Source organism: Strix aluco, chromosome 20, assembly GCF_031877795.1.
Source record: "Strix aluco isolate bStrAlu1 chromosome 20, bStrAlu1.hap1, whole genome shotgun sequence".
Lineage (NCBI taxonomy): Eukaryota > Metazoa > Chordata > Aves > Strigiformes > Strigidae > Strix > Strix aluco.
In genome coordinates, this window is record NC_133950.1 from 6,752,732 (window position 1) to 6,769,660 (window position 16,929).

The following is a 16,929-nucleotide window of genomic DNA, read 5'->3' on the forward strand; positions in this document are numbered from 1 at the left end:
GAACAGGTCCCGGCTTTATTCAGACATGTCAGGATGTACTCACCTCTACGCTCCACTCAGTGATATTATTACTCGCTGGGAGCAAGCGCAAAATAGTAAAAGCCCAGAGCTCATGTCTCTGTTTACACCTACGCTGAACCTGAATTAACGCCAGAGTCCTTTATCTAAAAGTATTAGCACTCTCTAGTGTTCATATGAATTATAACACCATCTTTTCTTTTCAAGAATCTCAGTTATCTCTGCTCGTGTCTGAAATGCGAATGCTTAACTAAAATGATCATCTTTAAAATGCTTCCAGCGAGGCATCTCCTTCAAATAACAGCCCCCTGCCATCCTCCTGGCGTCACATTGCTGCACCTATTTCTGAGCATCTCTTGAGAGCTGTAATGCTGTCAGCTCCCTGATCCATCACCAATTCTTCTTACCATCCTCAGAAGCATAGGAGACAACGTAATTATCCACAGCAGCAATTGCTGGCTGCCAGGTTGCCAGAGCCTCAGAGTCTGTGATGTTCACCACTACTAGGCCTGATGGGCTGTCCAGAGCTGAAAGCAAAAGAATAACAGATTGAAGGAATCTGACAAACATTCTCAGATCTGTGCAATGCTCTGTTGTAAATATGTGATATAAAATGTGCAAACACTGCTGTTTGATGCAGCTGTTATGATCCCCTTTGGAATAGTGGAGCTCTGCAGAAAAGACGTCAGTGCCTATAAAGAGACATCAAATGCCTCCACTGGAAAGGGAGGTCAATGCGTGAAAAGATTAAATGCTGGGAACAGACATAACTAACTATGTTCTCAGATCAGTCTTGATATCATCAATCTTAACAGCTCTGTCAGAGCTGACATTTTTCTCTCAACACTCTCAAATCTGGACTGCTTTTTGGAGCAAACTCAGGAGACAGAGCTGGGAAAAATAACTAATGTGATGGCAACTGATAGCCACTGTGACCTTCCACCAGCTTCTCTGCAAGTTTAAATATAAATCAATCAAACAGCCAGCCAACCATCCAAAATCCCCACACGTCCTGCCTTGCTTCCTCATGGGACTCTATTTTGCACATAGTTTTATGCTCTTCCTGAATTGGGATAGATATCTGCCTCCAGTACAGCTGGAACTGGTTATACATTTCATGTTATCATCCAATCCTCATCATCTTGTTTCGTGCCTCAGTTCTCTGAATATTTGTCAGCCCCCCCAAAAAAGTGAATGAATGAGACTGCAGAGTGGGGTCAGCAGGGGCATAGTGGACCCTCATTTCCTGTAGGGATATTTAAATCTATATTGAAGAAAAAACAGAAGAGAGAATGTTTTTCTGCTTAGGATACAGTCTGGAACTTGTGAGATGTGGCGTTTGGGTCCACAACAGAAACTGGTCTGGACTGTTCAGCTGAGCTGCCCTTTGCTCCCTCATCTGTAAAATGGTATTAATTAAACCTCTGAGGTTTTTTCTGATGGATTAGGACTATAAGTACATGAATTGTCTCTGTCTCACTGCAGTTTGGTTCAGCACTTAGCAAACAGGAGCCTTACAAGTTCTATACTCACCTGAAATACAAAGACATAAAGAAAGAGTGGGCAAAAAACTTCCTACAGTTTGTGTGGACAGCAAAAATGGGATCTCAGTGGCTCTTCAGCTCCAGTTCCCAAGTCTCTCCTACAGCACAGACAATACATTTGAAAACCTGCTATTTCCTCTTTATATATTACCTGTTTTCAGAGTGCCAGAGACAGGTTCACTTTCTTCAAAGCCTTTCACAGAGATGATACTGACATTGTAGTCTACACCTGGGACTAACTTCACCAACTTGGTCCTTGTCTTGCTTCCATCGACTGTAACAACATTTGGAGTACCTAGGATGAAGCCAAATGCCAAGGATTAGTGGCACAATACTCCAGTAAATGCTTGGAGGATGTGTTTTAAGTTAAAGACATTATGACCAAAATGGACATACTTGTACAGGAGGAGGTGAATTTTCCCCAGTTAGTTACAATCACCAATGTCAAAGGACAGCCTCAGGAAAAAGTATTGTTGCCATGACACCTAAATCTAGGACATTGGTTTTTATTTATTCCTAGTGGTATGCCAACAGTAAGAAAAATTAACATTTCTGTTGAGAAAAAATATAATTTAACAAACAAAATGTAAGGTGAAAACAGAGAACTCTCTACATGGAAGTTCATACACTTGTGGGGATGCAGTTTAGACCTGCTTTGTTTCTGGCAAGGGCTGGAAGTTTCTCCTTCACCCATCTCATTTCAAATAGATATAGTATATATTATTTTAAGAGGTGCTGCATGTGTGGGTGAGGATTTAGGGCACATATTTGTTTCAAATTCTGTGTTTATTCTAGGAAAGCACTTAGACAAGTGCCTAACTTTATGACTGTGGGTTACTCCTTTTCTTCTGTGGGACCACTATATATTTAATATATAGTGCATGTGTGCTTACATACTATATTTTCTAAAGACCTATATCTTTACTTGTCTTAGTCAATAGCATGTCTTTTATGGTCTGACATTTGTAGTGTTTGCTCTTTAGCTGTTTCCTTTCAGAGATATCCCTAAATTATGCTAAAAATCTGTTTAAGTATAGGAAGTTTTCTAAGCCGAACACTAAAACAGAGATATAATGGATGGAATGAAACAACATTGGGGAGTACTAAGAAAAATCACTACCTTGGAAAACTATTATAACCATGGATTACGATTATTATTTCCAAGTGTCATCTTTTCAAATATGCTTAGCTCATAAAGTCCCTACAAAATAATGAGACGGTTGGGAAATAAATCCTTACTTAGGAGGGTCAGCGGGAACAGAGATTGTTGTGAAAGTGGACCTATTAGGGGTACAACCATTCCCGCATCTAGCTCTGAGCTCTCTTACAAGTCGTCCATGGGATGTGGGACACTATGTTCCAACAGAGATTGGCTACTGGGACCATGTAGGCACACCCACATTCCTGGTCTGCGGTTTGAAAAAAAAGATGATCTGTGCAAGATCATCTGGAAGGATCACTAAGAGATGGATATCAGCACAGCAAACCCTTTCTGCTCTCCTTTTTACCATCTTCGTCCCTCTCCCTCCTTGCAGTTACTCACCTCCTGTGATAGGGACGTAGGAGATCCGGTAGCTCTCCACGCGGGTGCGAGGAGGTGTCCAGCTGACTGTTGCGGAGTTTTCTGTGATGTCAGAGAAAGTAATTCCCTTGGGAGATCCAACAACTGTCAGTGGAGACCAGAGAACAAACACACCACATAGAAAGAAAAGGTAAATCATTTGTTTATGGGTCTTTAGTGCTGGAACACTGATTTGTCTTACCCCTCTATTCCAAGAGCTGATGTTATCGATATTCTGTCCTAAACAACACTAATGCTGGGAGTACCAAACATTAATGGTTTTGTTACATACTGACAGCAACAATCTATTTGGTCTAAATTTTCCTTTTTCAGTAACATTATGGTAGTGCATAGCTTAAAAAATACCCCAGACGTATATCTACATATCATGTACACAGAAGAAACAGACATTTCAGTTTATAGAAAAGTATGGAGGAATACTTACAGGAATACTATTCTATTACCCAGGAGTCATTGTATTTACCATTTTTTTCTACCCCACTTTCACTTGGATGATTTTTAGTTTTTTCATTGAGTCTTGAAGCTCTACCTGTGATACACAGCAACGGCAGCCCTTAGCAACGAAGAGATCTCTCTTTCTGAGCATAAAGTTTCTATTATAGGATGCCTAAAAAAGACCTGGACTCAGTTATCCAAGTTCATCAAGGGTCCGCCCTCTCAAGCACTGACTGCCTGTAAGTTCCTTGGCTTCAAACTAGAAGTGACAAGATTTTCTTCTTGGGATTTCTATCTGAGACCATGGTTTTTCTTAGGTACATTCAAGTACATCCATCCAGAAGACATCCAAGTACACCCATTATGAGGAGGGTTCCACTGCAGCTCTTTGTCATAAAATCCAGCCTTTCCCTGTATAAACCTGAGCACTACATTTACCCATATAAATTAGATCAGTAAGCTGGGCAAACAAAGCCCAAGTTTTGCCAAAATCACCCAATCTTAAAATGCAAACCAACATGTGTCTGAAACATTCTAGTTTAAGGCCTAATTAAGCTACTGCAAAACAAACATAGAAAGAGCTTCTGGAAGAACATGGTAAAGAGACCTGCCACTACAAAGTTACACTGAGCATCTCACTTCCAATTTGCTTTTTTGACTGTAACTAAAACAACCCTGACACGTGTTAACAAAATATTCAGCTCACAGAGAGTAGGCCATTAGCACAAAGAGAAGAGATACCAAACATCAACCACCTTAAGAGCAATGGAGACAGGCTGAGTGCAGGGGAAGGGGGGCAAGAGGAGAAAAAAAGTGACTGTGCTTGAAATAGCTTGGAAAGAACGTGTCTGCGGGAAAGAAGTCAGAGGGCTGTTTGTTCCCTGTGTCCCCAAAGCTCTAGCAGCAATGCACTAAATCAACTGAAAGGCAAGGAAAGAAAAACAACTGAGCTCTCCAGAGAAATGTAAATTATTTCTCTGGAGCTCACTAGACATGTTGGGTTTGTGGGGTTTGCTTACATAGAAAAGCCAAAGAAAGAATGAAAAGAAAGATAATGAAGAAAGAAAAGTGGAGTTGGTAAAGCTACATCACACACAAAGTTTCTACTGATTTAGGTACAGTCTGAAGGAAACAGAAGAGCATAAAGAAAACCTGGGAGAGAGAGAAGTGAAAATCACATTGATTTTGTTTCACATTGTAGGTGCTCTTAGTGACTGGTGAAAAGTACTAGTGATAACTCTAGAGACCAAAGAGGTGGACCAGCACTCAGTTTTCACACACACAGGGAATTTCAGCCTTTCACAGAAAATAAAGTACAAAATCTATCCCTCTTGGACTTTTCTGTGCACACTTCCATGGGATTCATGTGCACACTTCCATGGGATTAATGCTTGTTTTCTGTACCAGGTGGACTGCTGCATAACAAAGAGTAGTAAGAAGAGCCTTGACTACGTGGGAGTTTCACATCCCCCACTACCCCAATTGCGGCTACTTTCCTGGGAGCAAACCTGGCAAAGAAAGTGTAATGGACCATCAGAGCAAGAATCAGTCCTGAAATGTGTCCCAGAGATGTAAGAGACCGGTACCTTTGAGCACAGGGAAATGAAAAAGGAGCAAATGAAACCATCTTCTTGAGCTACCTGAAAGCCAAAATTAAGCAGGCATAAAACACAACCAGTGTGCTTTGGTCTTGTCACTCATAAAAAACCTCAGTTTATCTGTTGGGCAGATACAGGTAATTGCCATTATCTTTCAGCATCATTCCCCATTAGTTGTATGAGAGACAGATGAGATTTCCTGTGAGGCTGCTAAAGCACCCATGGTACTTGAGTAGCTGCTATTCTTTGGGGATTTTTTTGCTAAAAAAATTTGTTCTTTCATTACTGACTAACAGTGAATACGGTCACTGGCTTTCTTCTCCGAAGCAACAGGAAACATCAAATTGCATTTAGCAAGTATAAAGAGCATGTGAAGTGTTTTGTGATCCTCTCAGATGAAAAATGGTCTCACAGTGTGGTGAAACACCGTTAGAAGAAGAGGAAAGTAGCAGCATGAGACTCACACTTCCTACCAGGGATATTAAGTGGCACACAACTGTGTTGTGGTCCACCAGTAAGGGCTGAATTGCACCTTCACAGACATTATACAGATTAATTTCCAAAAGATACCAACTGTCCTTCTCAAAGCAACAGTGGACAAACTCCCTTGTGCCATCTTAATTAGACACTGCAGGTCTGTATGATGCTGCTTCACACTACAGTGATTTCACAATTAATGTTTTCTATCACAGCAGAATTGATGAGGGTAAAATGACAAACAGACAAATGCAGAGAGTAGGGAGAGTGGGTACCATCATCACCCCAAACAGGATAACCTTTTAACAGCATTATCATCAGCGGTTCTGGGGAAAAACTATGGCTGTTCACTTGTACATACAAGTAAATAACAGAGGAAGAACTACTTGTGATGGGTGTGCGAAGATACAATTTTATCGTCAACTCCCATGCCCAGCAGTTTCACACCACATTTCTGGTGTGACGGGAGCAAGGGAGAATATCTCAGCCTGCGGGCAAGTTACCAGATGCAGGACCAGTGCAAGCTACATGGAGAAAATGGCAAATGCCAGTCCTGTTCCTACTCATTCTTTCCTCATCCAAAGTCCATGGCTGTCACTAGATCAAATGCCTTGCTGACTTCTTAAAAGAGCAAGAAGGAAAGGAAACCACAGAGGAGGAGGCAGCAAAAGGTGAACACTGCAAGATCCTTCCTCCCCTCCTTTCTCACAGCAGGTGGGTGGTTTGCTGTACAAAGAGAAACGGTCAGACCCTCAGAGAGGATTGCTTGGCAGTGCTCCAACCAGATTCCTTCAACTGCACCAATTACACCATTTGTGGACCTGATCCCCGAAGACTGCATTTGTGTATAGACAGGTACGTGCCCAGGGAGGGAAGAAGGGGGAAGCTGTGGGTGATGAATACAGAGAAGGGTCTTCAGTCTAGATTATTTTACTGCCTTCATTTCCATGGTAGTGTTTGGTTTTGGTTTGCTGGTCTGTTTGCTATCTTTGTCCCAGCTGTTATTTTCTATCTATCTCCTCTACTAAAGACTGTCTAGCTAATTTATTCCTTGCTTGCTTGTATCTTGTACAGGGGCCAGAATAAAGCAAGGCTGAATATAAGCCTGAGCTACCCCCTTCAGGGATAGAAATGTTTCTTTGCAATCAGACTAGAAATGCTATAAATATACATGTGTTTCTCTAATAATCAACTCCTAAATAAGAAACTAGTGAGATGCCTTGGTGGCCCCAGCTACCCAAAGTGGTGTGTAACCTGCAGTTCGAATTATTTAGCTGGATTTCTGTAGCTCCAGCTCTGTTATCAATTATCCATGGGCTATTTACATCTGACAAACATCTTTTGGGGTATTTGCTTCAGTAGGTGACATGTGCTAAATCTCCCTGAAAGAACTGAATAAGAACGTAGTCATGAGGAAAATGATAACTCTTAGTGGTTTACCATAAATATCCTGGAAGTCAGTGGAAATGGGGACACTCTGCTAACAAGTGCAGTTGACTTTAAACATCCCTCTCCATTATGAGTCAATCCACATGAGGCTGGAGAAAGGTGGCTCGTGATGGATGCATGTTCTGCTTCATGTAAATGTCTGGGTGAGTGTATATATGCCCTTGCTGTTTATTCAAGGGACGTGATGGCAGTCAGTGGAACTGGTCAGAAATGTGCCTTTGCATGCTAACAACTGCCACCACAGACATTAAGGTGAATCATGAGGCCATGCTATTTCAGGAAAGGCTGTTCAATTCTGTGTTATTGTTGTCCCTTTTCTGTGTGTTGTCTGGAGTGCACTGCTACGGCTGAGCAAATGCCTCTTTTATGAATTTCTGTTGGCTTCCTCACACACTGAGTTTACCTGTCCCCTTCTTGTAACCCTTCTCCCAGATTTAGATTGATTCACAATTATGATCTTTTCATGTCAGCGAGCTCAACATTTTTAAAAGAGAGAATTTGGGTTAAAGGACATTGCTTCATTTGCTTTAGATCTAAATATGTTTCAAAATGAAACCATGATGTTGGTGGAAAAAGATTGAAAAGCTTCGTTCAAAAGTGCTGAAATGAAATGCTTCAAATTATAAACCTTTTTTTTGTTTAAATTAATCTCAGGAATTCAACTTAAGCCTCGAGAGCTTTTTACTTGACTAATATCTGCTTTTATTTTCATAGAAAATTAATATAAGAAAAAATATTCCAGTTATAAATAGCAAAAACTTCCTTCTTCTCCCTGGCACGGAGAAAATGAGGCTCTGTTTTGGTGGAGATTTTTCAGAAACATATATAGGTTTAGGATAACTTCAGACAGCAGACATCTGTAGTTATGTTTACAATGTTTCTTCATTAGTGTGATACTATGAAGGGCAAGAACTCTAGCTTTGTGGAATTGGTATGCTGCAACTGAGGATTAAGGCCTTGGTATTTTTAAAATGAAATGGCATGAATTGGCAGTCATACCTGTGTGTTTTCTTCTGGATGATTTTACCTGGGTAAGTCACTAAGCTGATTTACATCAGAATTTTTGACACACAATAATAAGAATATAAAGCAATTTCTGCTGAGGGAGTTCAAAGCTTTGATTTTGCAAGAAACTCAGGTTTATTTTGAATTATCGAGCACGTGTTGCTCCTGGTAAAATCAGTGTAAGTTAATGGTGCTTTGCTGATCAAGCCATAAACAAACTTCTCAATAGCTCTGGTAAATTAATTTTGTCATACCTCTTTTCTAGAGAGGTAAATTATTGTGGAGTATATGTAATTACTCCCAGAAAATGACTGAAAAAGGCTGATACAGGGACAATATTTCTTGGCTCTCAAAGCCAGTGCTTTAATTGCTAGACTCCGCTGCTTAATTCCAGATCATGAAAGTAATTAAATAAAACCACATTAAATAGACAGTGATAAAGCTAAGGAATCTGAGATGGTTGATTATAAGTAACTACACCTCACTGAACCAGTAACGTGGATAAGGGACATGCAGGAGACAGTTCAAACACTTCAGTAACAGCCCAAGCTGGCTATGAAAAGGAGAGATGCTGAAAAAAACAGGCATGAACATGTTACATGTTTCCTACTGCAAAGACAATACCTGTGGTTGCTACTGCATTTATGGGCTGAGAACGTCGTCCACTGCTAACTCCGTAGAGCTCGATTTCATATTCAGTACCCTCTTTCAGCCCTGTTATATCCTGGGTGCGCTCGTGGCCTGGCACTATTAGTTCCAGTGGATCAGATTTCCTTTTGGTATCCCTGATTTTTAGAACAAAACTGTCGAAAACCCCATCATCTGCAGTCCAGGACAGACGGAAGCCATCTGGAGTAGCATCTGAAACCAGAAGGTTGTCGACCTCGGGTTCTGCCTCTAAAAATGGAGAAGATAGTAGTAGGGAAAAGAAATGACTTTTTAAACAGTTCATTAGAGACCTGTCTGAGGTCTGGTTAGAGCATACTGCAAGAATCCAACCACAGTTCAAAGAAAGGGAAACAATCTGCCAGCTATTGAAAAAAAAAAAAAAATTAGCATTATACACATACTGAAGAAGATATATGTGAGTGTGTGCAGGCCCATTCAAACTTTCACTCCTTAATAGCAAATCCACTGCATGGACATACACCATTTGCCTCTGACATGCAAAGTTACACATGCTAACAGTAAGTTTGATGTGCATTTCTCCCTTGCTACCTATGTGAAACCTTTATGTACAATAAAAACAAGCTCTTGTTATAGAACCGCAGGCATGCCTGTAATATTGTCAGGTCTCTGTCTGTTAGGAGGACAACACAGAAGCCACTTCAAAGTCTTTCTCTTCATGCAAACCCCTTATTTCATGCACTTCTGGCATCTGTGATGCTTCTGATCAGATGAATCCTTCGCTTCGATATTAAACAATTGCTGAAGCAGCAAAGGGGAACCATGAAAATTCAGATCCCTTAAACAGCACACTTAAACTCAAATGCGAGACCTACTGTCTTTAGTGAAAGAACCCATTCAAGAGGATCCAGGAGCTGTAAGTTATTAATTGCCTGCAAAATATCTTTAGCTCAGTATGGTCAGGCATCATCACCTACAGAAATGCTACTGGAGTGGTTACTTAAAGCATCTCCAATGCACTTCTTTTTCTGCAGAAAGACATTCCTATTTATTTTCTCATGAACCTCCAATCAGGTAAGCCCCAGCTTTACTGCTGCATAGACAGCAATGTACAGATAAGACTTGGTGGTTATGGGGCTAGAGAATCAGTCTGCAGTGATTTTTCAAGAAGGCTCAAGTGCTGCTGGAAAATGGCCGCTATGATGAGGTTGAAAACGTGAGCTAAGTTTTTCTGGAGAGAGATGCCAACTTTATTGGTGGCAATGATCACGCGCGATGGTCTTTGGGTACTACCCACAGAGAGAGTGAAAGAAAGGAGACCATGGGCAAGAAATCCATGACTCTTCTTGAAGGTCCTGACAGGTGGTAAGTTGGAGAATGTTGATGTGCCCAGCAGCTGTTAACAAGACGAGCTCCCGCATGCAGCCATTTTTCTTTAAAGACTTCGGTTAGAAGTACCTGCATGACCATACCAGAAACTTTCACCCCTCAACCCACGTCATGCGCCTCTACAGGATCCCTCATAAAGACAAAAGGGAAACATCAAGTTAAAAGGAACAGAATTTCATTGCTGAACCTATCAATCATGAGGAGTTATTGTGTAGCCACGATGCAGAAAAGGATGCAAAAGCCAAAGTTTGCTTTGCAAATGGATTGCAAGAAACATCTTCCATGTGAGAAGAAAAGCAAGAAAGAAAGGGTGGAAGAGAACAAATTGTTCACATTAAAATACCTGTAACAGCCACAGTGCTCAGGGGCTTTGTTTGGTGCCCCTTGGCAAAACCATAAAGCATAACCTCATAGCCAATGCCAGTAATAAGGCCTTTAAGCTTCAGTTGCCGCTGGGCTCCCGTAAGGAGGAACTCCTGTGGGTCCAGCAGCTTGCCAGAATCCACCACGACTACTAGAAAGTTGTCAAAGGCATTCTCCGATGCCATCCACGACACTGTGAACCCATAAGGGTTAATATCAGAGACAGTTAGGTTTTCCAGTGGGGGCATGGCCTCTAAAAGAAGGGAAGGTGCAAAAACACACAAAAAAAAGAAGCGAAAAACATTGCAAATTAGAAAGTGTCACAGATTCCACCAAACATAAATCACATTTTTCCCCAAAGTATGGATTTAATAGAAGTGCATAGTTAGGACCACAAGACTAAGACTTTCAACAGAGCCTCCAGAAGTTACGTGCTCAGTTCTCAATTTTCACCAAGGGTGTCTCAGCACCTCATCTCACAAGCTCCATTGAAATTCCTTCCAAGCTCACTGTGTAAGTACATTTCCTCTGTTACACATGCACTGTAAGACAGTTATAACCAAAACTTTTAGAAATGCTATGCATAAAGCTTTCACCTCCTTCCACTTGTCTCCACCACCAATGCTTCAGGGACAAGCCTCAACTTTGCATTCACAATTCCTATATTTTGCTTCTTTACTTCTCTACTTCACATGAATATCTCCAGCTTTTCTTTTCAATGTGGAGGGGTCAGAGATGCCAGAAGGACTGACAGAAGCAGGATATTTATCAGTCAGGGTCATAGCCAGTGCAAATACTAAATACTTGCAAGACTGTTTTTTGTGGGGCATAGGAGAGAAGCCAGAGTTTGCACTGGCTAAGGGCAGGGGCCAATGACTACAGAACAGAGTAATAATCTGTCCAAAGAGCTTCACAGGCAGCTGCTAGTGTGGTATGTTGACAACTTAAAGAAATTCCAGTGAGGGGTCTTTTTTTTTTTCACATCAGCATGACATTTGTCAAAGTTTAGAGGCTGAGGATCAAATCCTCAAAACTTTCCCACCAAGTCTTTGAAAAAAAAGGCCAAATTTCCACAAGATAGTTCCTCAGTGTATTTTGCTTCACTCAAAATCTGACAAGTCAAATAGCAAGATCAGCTGGCTCTGTGAAGCCGTGGCATTGATCTTGGATCCCAGGCATTACTAGTATTTCTCTAAACTATTTGTCAAACCTTGCTTTGGCTCAGGAGCTAACTCAGCTGGTCTTCCAATCACTCAAATTCCACTCACTTGTAAGAAAATACCCGTTAGTTAAACACAAAACTTTCTCCGGAAAGGGTTCGGGGCTTGGTTTTGACATTTCACAACTGCTGAAATTGATGTTCTATTAGAATTTGACATAAAAATTCCCTCTTAAAGTTTTATAATTTGGAAGTCCTTACATTTTGATGTTTACACATTTGGGTGCCAGAAATTCAACTCAGATTTACTCAATTTGGAAACATTTCTGTAGCTTACTTGGTTTTAACTAATCAACCCCAAAGATTCACATTTTGGTTTAGTTTCCTGGAGGATGGATAAACAAATTAAGAGCCCAAAATGCTGAAATTATTTTCCTGGGATAGGTGTTAAGTGACACCAACACTCTAAATGCAGCAGGTTTATGTGAACTGCTGGCACATCCTTCTGCTGTGTGGAGAGTGCCACATGTTTACCCTGCTGTGGGAAGCTTCCACTCAAAATACCAATGTCCATGGTTTATTTTCAAAAAGCAAGCATTTGTGCTCTGGTGGAGCAAAAGAGCAGGGGTTTTGAAAGCAGTTTCTCACTTCTGACTATGTGACTGAATGTTATCAGGGGGCATGTAACAATTTGCCTTAAGGAAAATGATCATGGACATTGTCTTTTACAGAACTGGCAGCCCAGATGCTGTGAGAGATGCTGCTATTGCAACTGGTGTTGCCACTGCATGTTAAGGAAGAGAGGAAAAAGCCTCAGTTTCTCCATTAATACTATTTAGGGTGTCCATACATCTATGTGACAAGCCCTAGTAGCACATACTGGCCACATAATACAGAGGGTGAGCTCTGTGGCATTTATTTGATCATCTAGAAGGCATAGGATATACAACTGATCCCAGTCAAAATCTGGCCAAAATATTCAGACATAAGTGATGTGTTGAAGGGACATTAGAGGACAAGAGGTGTCCTAAAATCCAGTCCCCTCTGGATCCTTCAGATGTAACTACTGAGTATTTGGCAATTTTTCCCTTCAAACTTCAGGAGTTAAGAAAGATTATTAGACATGGGAGAAAGACTCCAGAGGGCTCTTAACTCACTTTAAACTAGTAATCCTAGAAATATTTTTTAAGGTCAACATGACTAGTCTGACCCATCCCTGCACTAAGTTTGCAAACAAAACCATTGTTGCTGGACAAGATATTCAGTGCTGTAGAGAGTCTTTTTTTAAATCCATGCTGGAATATGTATTTTTATAAGTCAATACATAGACTCCAAACCTTTAAGCAGGTACCTGTCATGACAAAAGCAGTGAGGGGCTCTGTGTGAACACCTGCATTGGTGGTCCCCTTAATGTTAATGTCATAGCCAGTGTAATCTAGCAGGCCTGAGATGTGAGCGCTGCGAGCACCTCCTGACACCGTAAGCTCCTGGGGTTCATGTGCTGCATAGGAATCTCTAATGTGTATAACAAACTTGGCAAAAGGCCCATCTCTTGTGGTCCATGAGAGGTTGAAGCTGTCGGGGGTAACGTTTGTGAGTGTGAGCGTGCCCAGCTGTGGCTCAGCCTCTGAAGGAGAAAGGAACACAGGTGAAGAGACAGCGTTACTCCTGGGGGCTGGGGGTATTAGCAATGGGGGTTTATAGACGCTTAAAGATAAGGCTGAACGTTTTAACTTTGTTAAGTGATTGAAGAAAAAAAAGGAGCATAGCAAGAGCTATTTTGTAAGGTTTTGGAAAGAAGCCACTGAAATTAGTGCTGACTTTTAATTTATTTTTTCATTCAATTTTCTTAAATAAACTCAATTTTCCTAATGAAATGTGGGCCTGATTTAGAGAGGCACCAACAGCGTACAGTCCTGTGGTAAAACCACACTCTGCACTAGGAATTTGATAGGAATACAAACCCACAGCAATTCCAAAGTAGATAAAGTAGGATTCAGGCAGGAATTAGGTAAGTCCAAAACAGACATCCTTGAAATCCTAGTTCAGCTTCTGTTTAGTGTTTCTGTTGCCTGGAGTTGTAGATACTTTTGTTTTGGACCCTGAAGTTTATGAAGTTTATTATGAAGTTTATCACTAACAGTGATTATCTCAGCACTAATCTCAGGCCAAAACCTTCCTGGATTCCACAGATAAGGTGTTCCTCATCCTCTGATTAGGCACAATCAGGGAATATCTACTATAAACTCAACAAAAAAACCCACAACACTGCTGTTGCTCTTCTTTCTGACTGTTCAGTGGTCAGGGAACTTCCTTAAGAAGCAGACTTTCCTTTTCTGCTAAAGGAAATTCAAAATCACATCTCTCCCCTGCCAGGGGAGAAACTTGGCCTTCAGACTATAGGAGGTGGGAGCTCCTTAAGCATCCTGTTTTAAAGCTATTCCATTTAGCATAAAATCATTAAAAATTCATTAGAGCACAGGGAGAGCACAAACATGGCCTGTCCATCAGGTGGTCAGAGAATCCTGTGTCTGCTCTCAGGGTTGATTTTCTACTATTCCTCTTGCCAGGGAATAGAGGTCACAGGTCACAAAGATCATCTAGCCTTGTGTTTCTCAATGTTTTTCATTGAGTATAAACCAAGAACACCTTGGGAAATGCAACCAGTGAAATACAGGAAAATAACTATGGAATGATTCATGCTGGGAGAAAAGTAGGAAAGATGTATCCCACTGACAAAAAGAACAGTGAAAGAAAGAAATCCTTTTCTTAACTAAAACCTGAACTGCTGCAAGATGTTCCAACTTTTGTTCCCGTCCCTCATTGCAAGAATTTTAAATAATAGTCCACCACCTTCTTGAGAATTGCCTAGGAACAGGTGAATCCAAGTGGCCCCAATTAAGGACACATGCTGTTGTCATGCTGTCAACCAGTGACCGTCAATGCCTTCATGGCTGACAGTGAAGATGTCACCATGTAAGCATGGTACTTCTGAAGACAGGGGAGAAGATGAGAAAATATCCACAAAGCAAACAGGCTTGGGTGGAGAACCCAGGGAAACCGAGTGTGGAGCCATCAGCCCCGCATGCAGGTCAGAGAGGACAAACTGATCCTTTCCAACCTCATCCTGAAATGGCCACATTCCTTCACATGCCACTTGCATCCAGTCAGACATGTTCATATGATGACACCCAGACTCCAAAGAACACTACATGCAAAATAATTTGAAATTATCTCTTCAGGCAAGCCTTAGTGATCTCCCGCTATCCTGGAATCACCATCACCATAGGAAAAGCTCTGACATCCAGTGAAACAAGACAGGTCTTAGAGACTCAAAGGTAGCAATGCAAGTGACAGAGTGGTGGGCTGACCATCAAGAAAGGGTGAACTTGCTTTTTGAGCCCTGCTCTCTGCTGGGAACACATAAAAATTCTAGGCAGAGAAGAACATCAGAACCAGCACAAGGTGGTCAGACCACTCCATGCAGTTTTGGCTGGTCATTTAGCATGCTGCATGAAACGCCCACGAGAGATGCAAATGTCTTGAAAGACATTGGCTTTTAAGAACGAAGAACCAAAATGACATGCAGGTGCCTCTCCAGGCTGATAAAGACATGAAAGCCTCCCACCCACAACAAAGTGAGTGAGGGTGGGATGAACATGAACTTCATTCCAGATCAAGTGCAAAAATACTCTCAAAAATATTAACCATCTGGAGCAAGTCAATTATATATACACAGAACTTGCACATAAGTGTATATATAAGAAAACCAATCATGGTTTACTACTGGCTCCCTTAATGCTGGGGGCACTTTTTCAGCCTTTTCCATTGTCTCAGATCTCTCTTTTCTGAGCGCTCTCAAGACCAGCATATTTCAGCCTCCCCTTATAGCGATCTCCCTCTAATTTACCAAAGGAACGATGATGAGTTGGAGCCATGTTTTAGAGCAGTTCGGTGGACAGCAAAAGAAAGAAGATAAAAAAGCAAACCTGGAAGGTGAAACAGTGAAATACCTGTGGTTGCCAGTGCCGTCAAGGTCTGACCACCTTGCCCATCAATTACACCATGGAGCTGAACAGTGTAATTAGTGGCAGCTTTGAGGTTGGTGACTACATAGTGCCGGGAGGCCCCTGGCACTGTGTACACCAGGGAGTCCAAAGGGAAGTCAGAATTTCTGACTTCTAGAATAAAGTGGTCAAAGGCATTGTCCTGTCCTTCCCACGTGAGTGACATGCTGTCTGAGGTAGCATTTGATACAGTGAGTTTGCTAAGGAGAGGTTCCTCTACTACGGGAAGAAAAACAAATGGAAATGTATTGCGATTATTAAAACCCAAAGCAACAAAAAAAATAATATAGAAGTTCGAATTCCCATGAGCCACAGGTCACGAAGATCATCTAGCCTTGTGTTTCTCAATGTTTTTCATACCACCACCCCTGCAGTCACCCTGCCCATGTTACCCATGATTCGGTGATTCACAATCTGCTGATGCTAGAAACTGCAATTCTGTAATATCTGATCACTGAAATTTGATATTCTATTTAATGTCATTGACCACATTAATCTATTGCTATGATAAATTGCTATGACAATTTTTCCTAAGATCATGTCAGCAGGCAAAATTTGGTAGAGATATTAAATGATCACAACACGAGCTATTACATGCCTACTATGAGAATCACCTTCTGCTTCTGTAGTCTAGTCCTCTCCTTTCACTTTCATACTGTAATTGACTAGAGCACATCAAACATTTGGCAACCTCGTCTTGTCTGGAAAAACTGACAACTGTAAAACGTCGAGATGTGCAATGTGCCAACAACTAAATGCCTACCTATTTCTTTCACCAACATCAAGTCAAATGGACTCTTTCAATCTCTCACCCAATGTAAACTGAATTCTGAAGTTGAATTCAAACAATGCATCTGCCTTGTAGGAGTCTGCTGTCACAAAAATGTCCCTGAAATCTATTTAGAGAATCAGGATAAAAAGTGTATCTAGAAATCAGCTTATCTGAGAAAAATAGTGTCTACTCTATACTGTGTGACAGATGCAAAAACATGTTGCAAGGCTAACATAATGAATCATCTCCCACCTGGTTCTTGGGAAATTTGTTTTGCTTCTCATCTGTGTCAGAGGTTGCCCCAACCTTAACATTCGAGCAAGAGCAAACATTGTGTGAATGAAATCACATCACAATGTGATTGACTGACTTTGTTGGATGGAATGGTGGATTAACATTCACAGTTCAAAATGTCCCCGGCAGGTCTTCCTTAGAAGGTGTCAA

At 41.2% G+C, this 16,929-nt stretch overlaps 2 protein-coding genes across 4 annotated transcripts in view; both read right to left on the reverse strand.

The window, feature by feature from the left end:
• LOC141932550 (tenascin) overlaps positions 1-16,929 on the reverse strand; it is a 74,033-nt gene that overhangs the window by 9,185 nt on the left and 47,919 nt on the right. For 2 of the 3 annotated variants that reach the window (XM_074846257.1, XM_074846256.1), the window contains 4 exons: positions 8,733-9,005; positions 3,106-3,228; positions 1,714-1,857; positions 426-545 (listed from right to left, as the gene is read on the reverse strand). In XM_074846257.1, coding sequence (XP_074702358.1) covers positions 426-545; positions 1,714-1,857; positions 3,106-3,228; positions 8,733-9,005 — 660 coding nt within the window. The remainder of the gene's footprint in view (positions 1-425; positions 546-1,713; positions 1,858-3,105; positions 3,229-8,732; positions 9,006-16,929) is intronic. The other variant, XM_074846258.1, reaches the window with a different exon arrangement.
• LOC141932717 (tenascin-like) lies at positions 9,114-16,109 on the reverse strand. Its single transcript, XM_074846711.1, has 5 exons — positions 16,106-16,109; positions 15,660-15,932; positions 12,998-13,273; positions 10,468-10,740; positions 9,114-9,139 (listed from the first exon to the last, which is right to left on the reverse strand). Exons 1-5 carry the CDS (start codon positions 16,107-16,109, stop codon positions 9,114-9,116), a joined length of 852 nt encoding a protein of 283 aa, XP_074702812.1.

Coding starts and splice junctions, on each gene's coding strand:
- LOC141932717 (XM_074846711.1), bottom strand. Junction 10,741..12,997: donor CACTGCTTTTGTCATGACAG/GTACCTGCTTAA, acceptor CCCTTCTTTTAG/AGGCCATGCCCCCACTGGAA. Junction 9,140..10,467: donor GAGCACTGTGGCTGTTACAG/GTATTTTAATGT, acceptor TTTTTTCAATAG/CTGGCAGATTGTTTCCCTTT.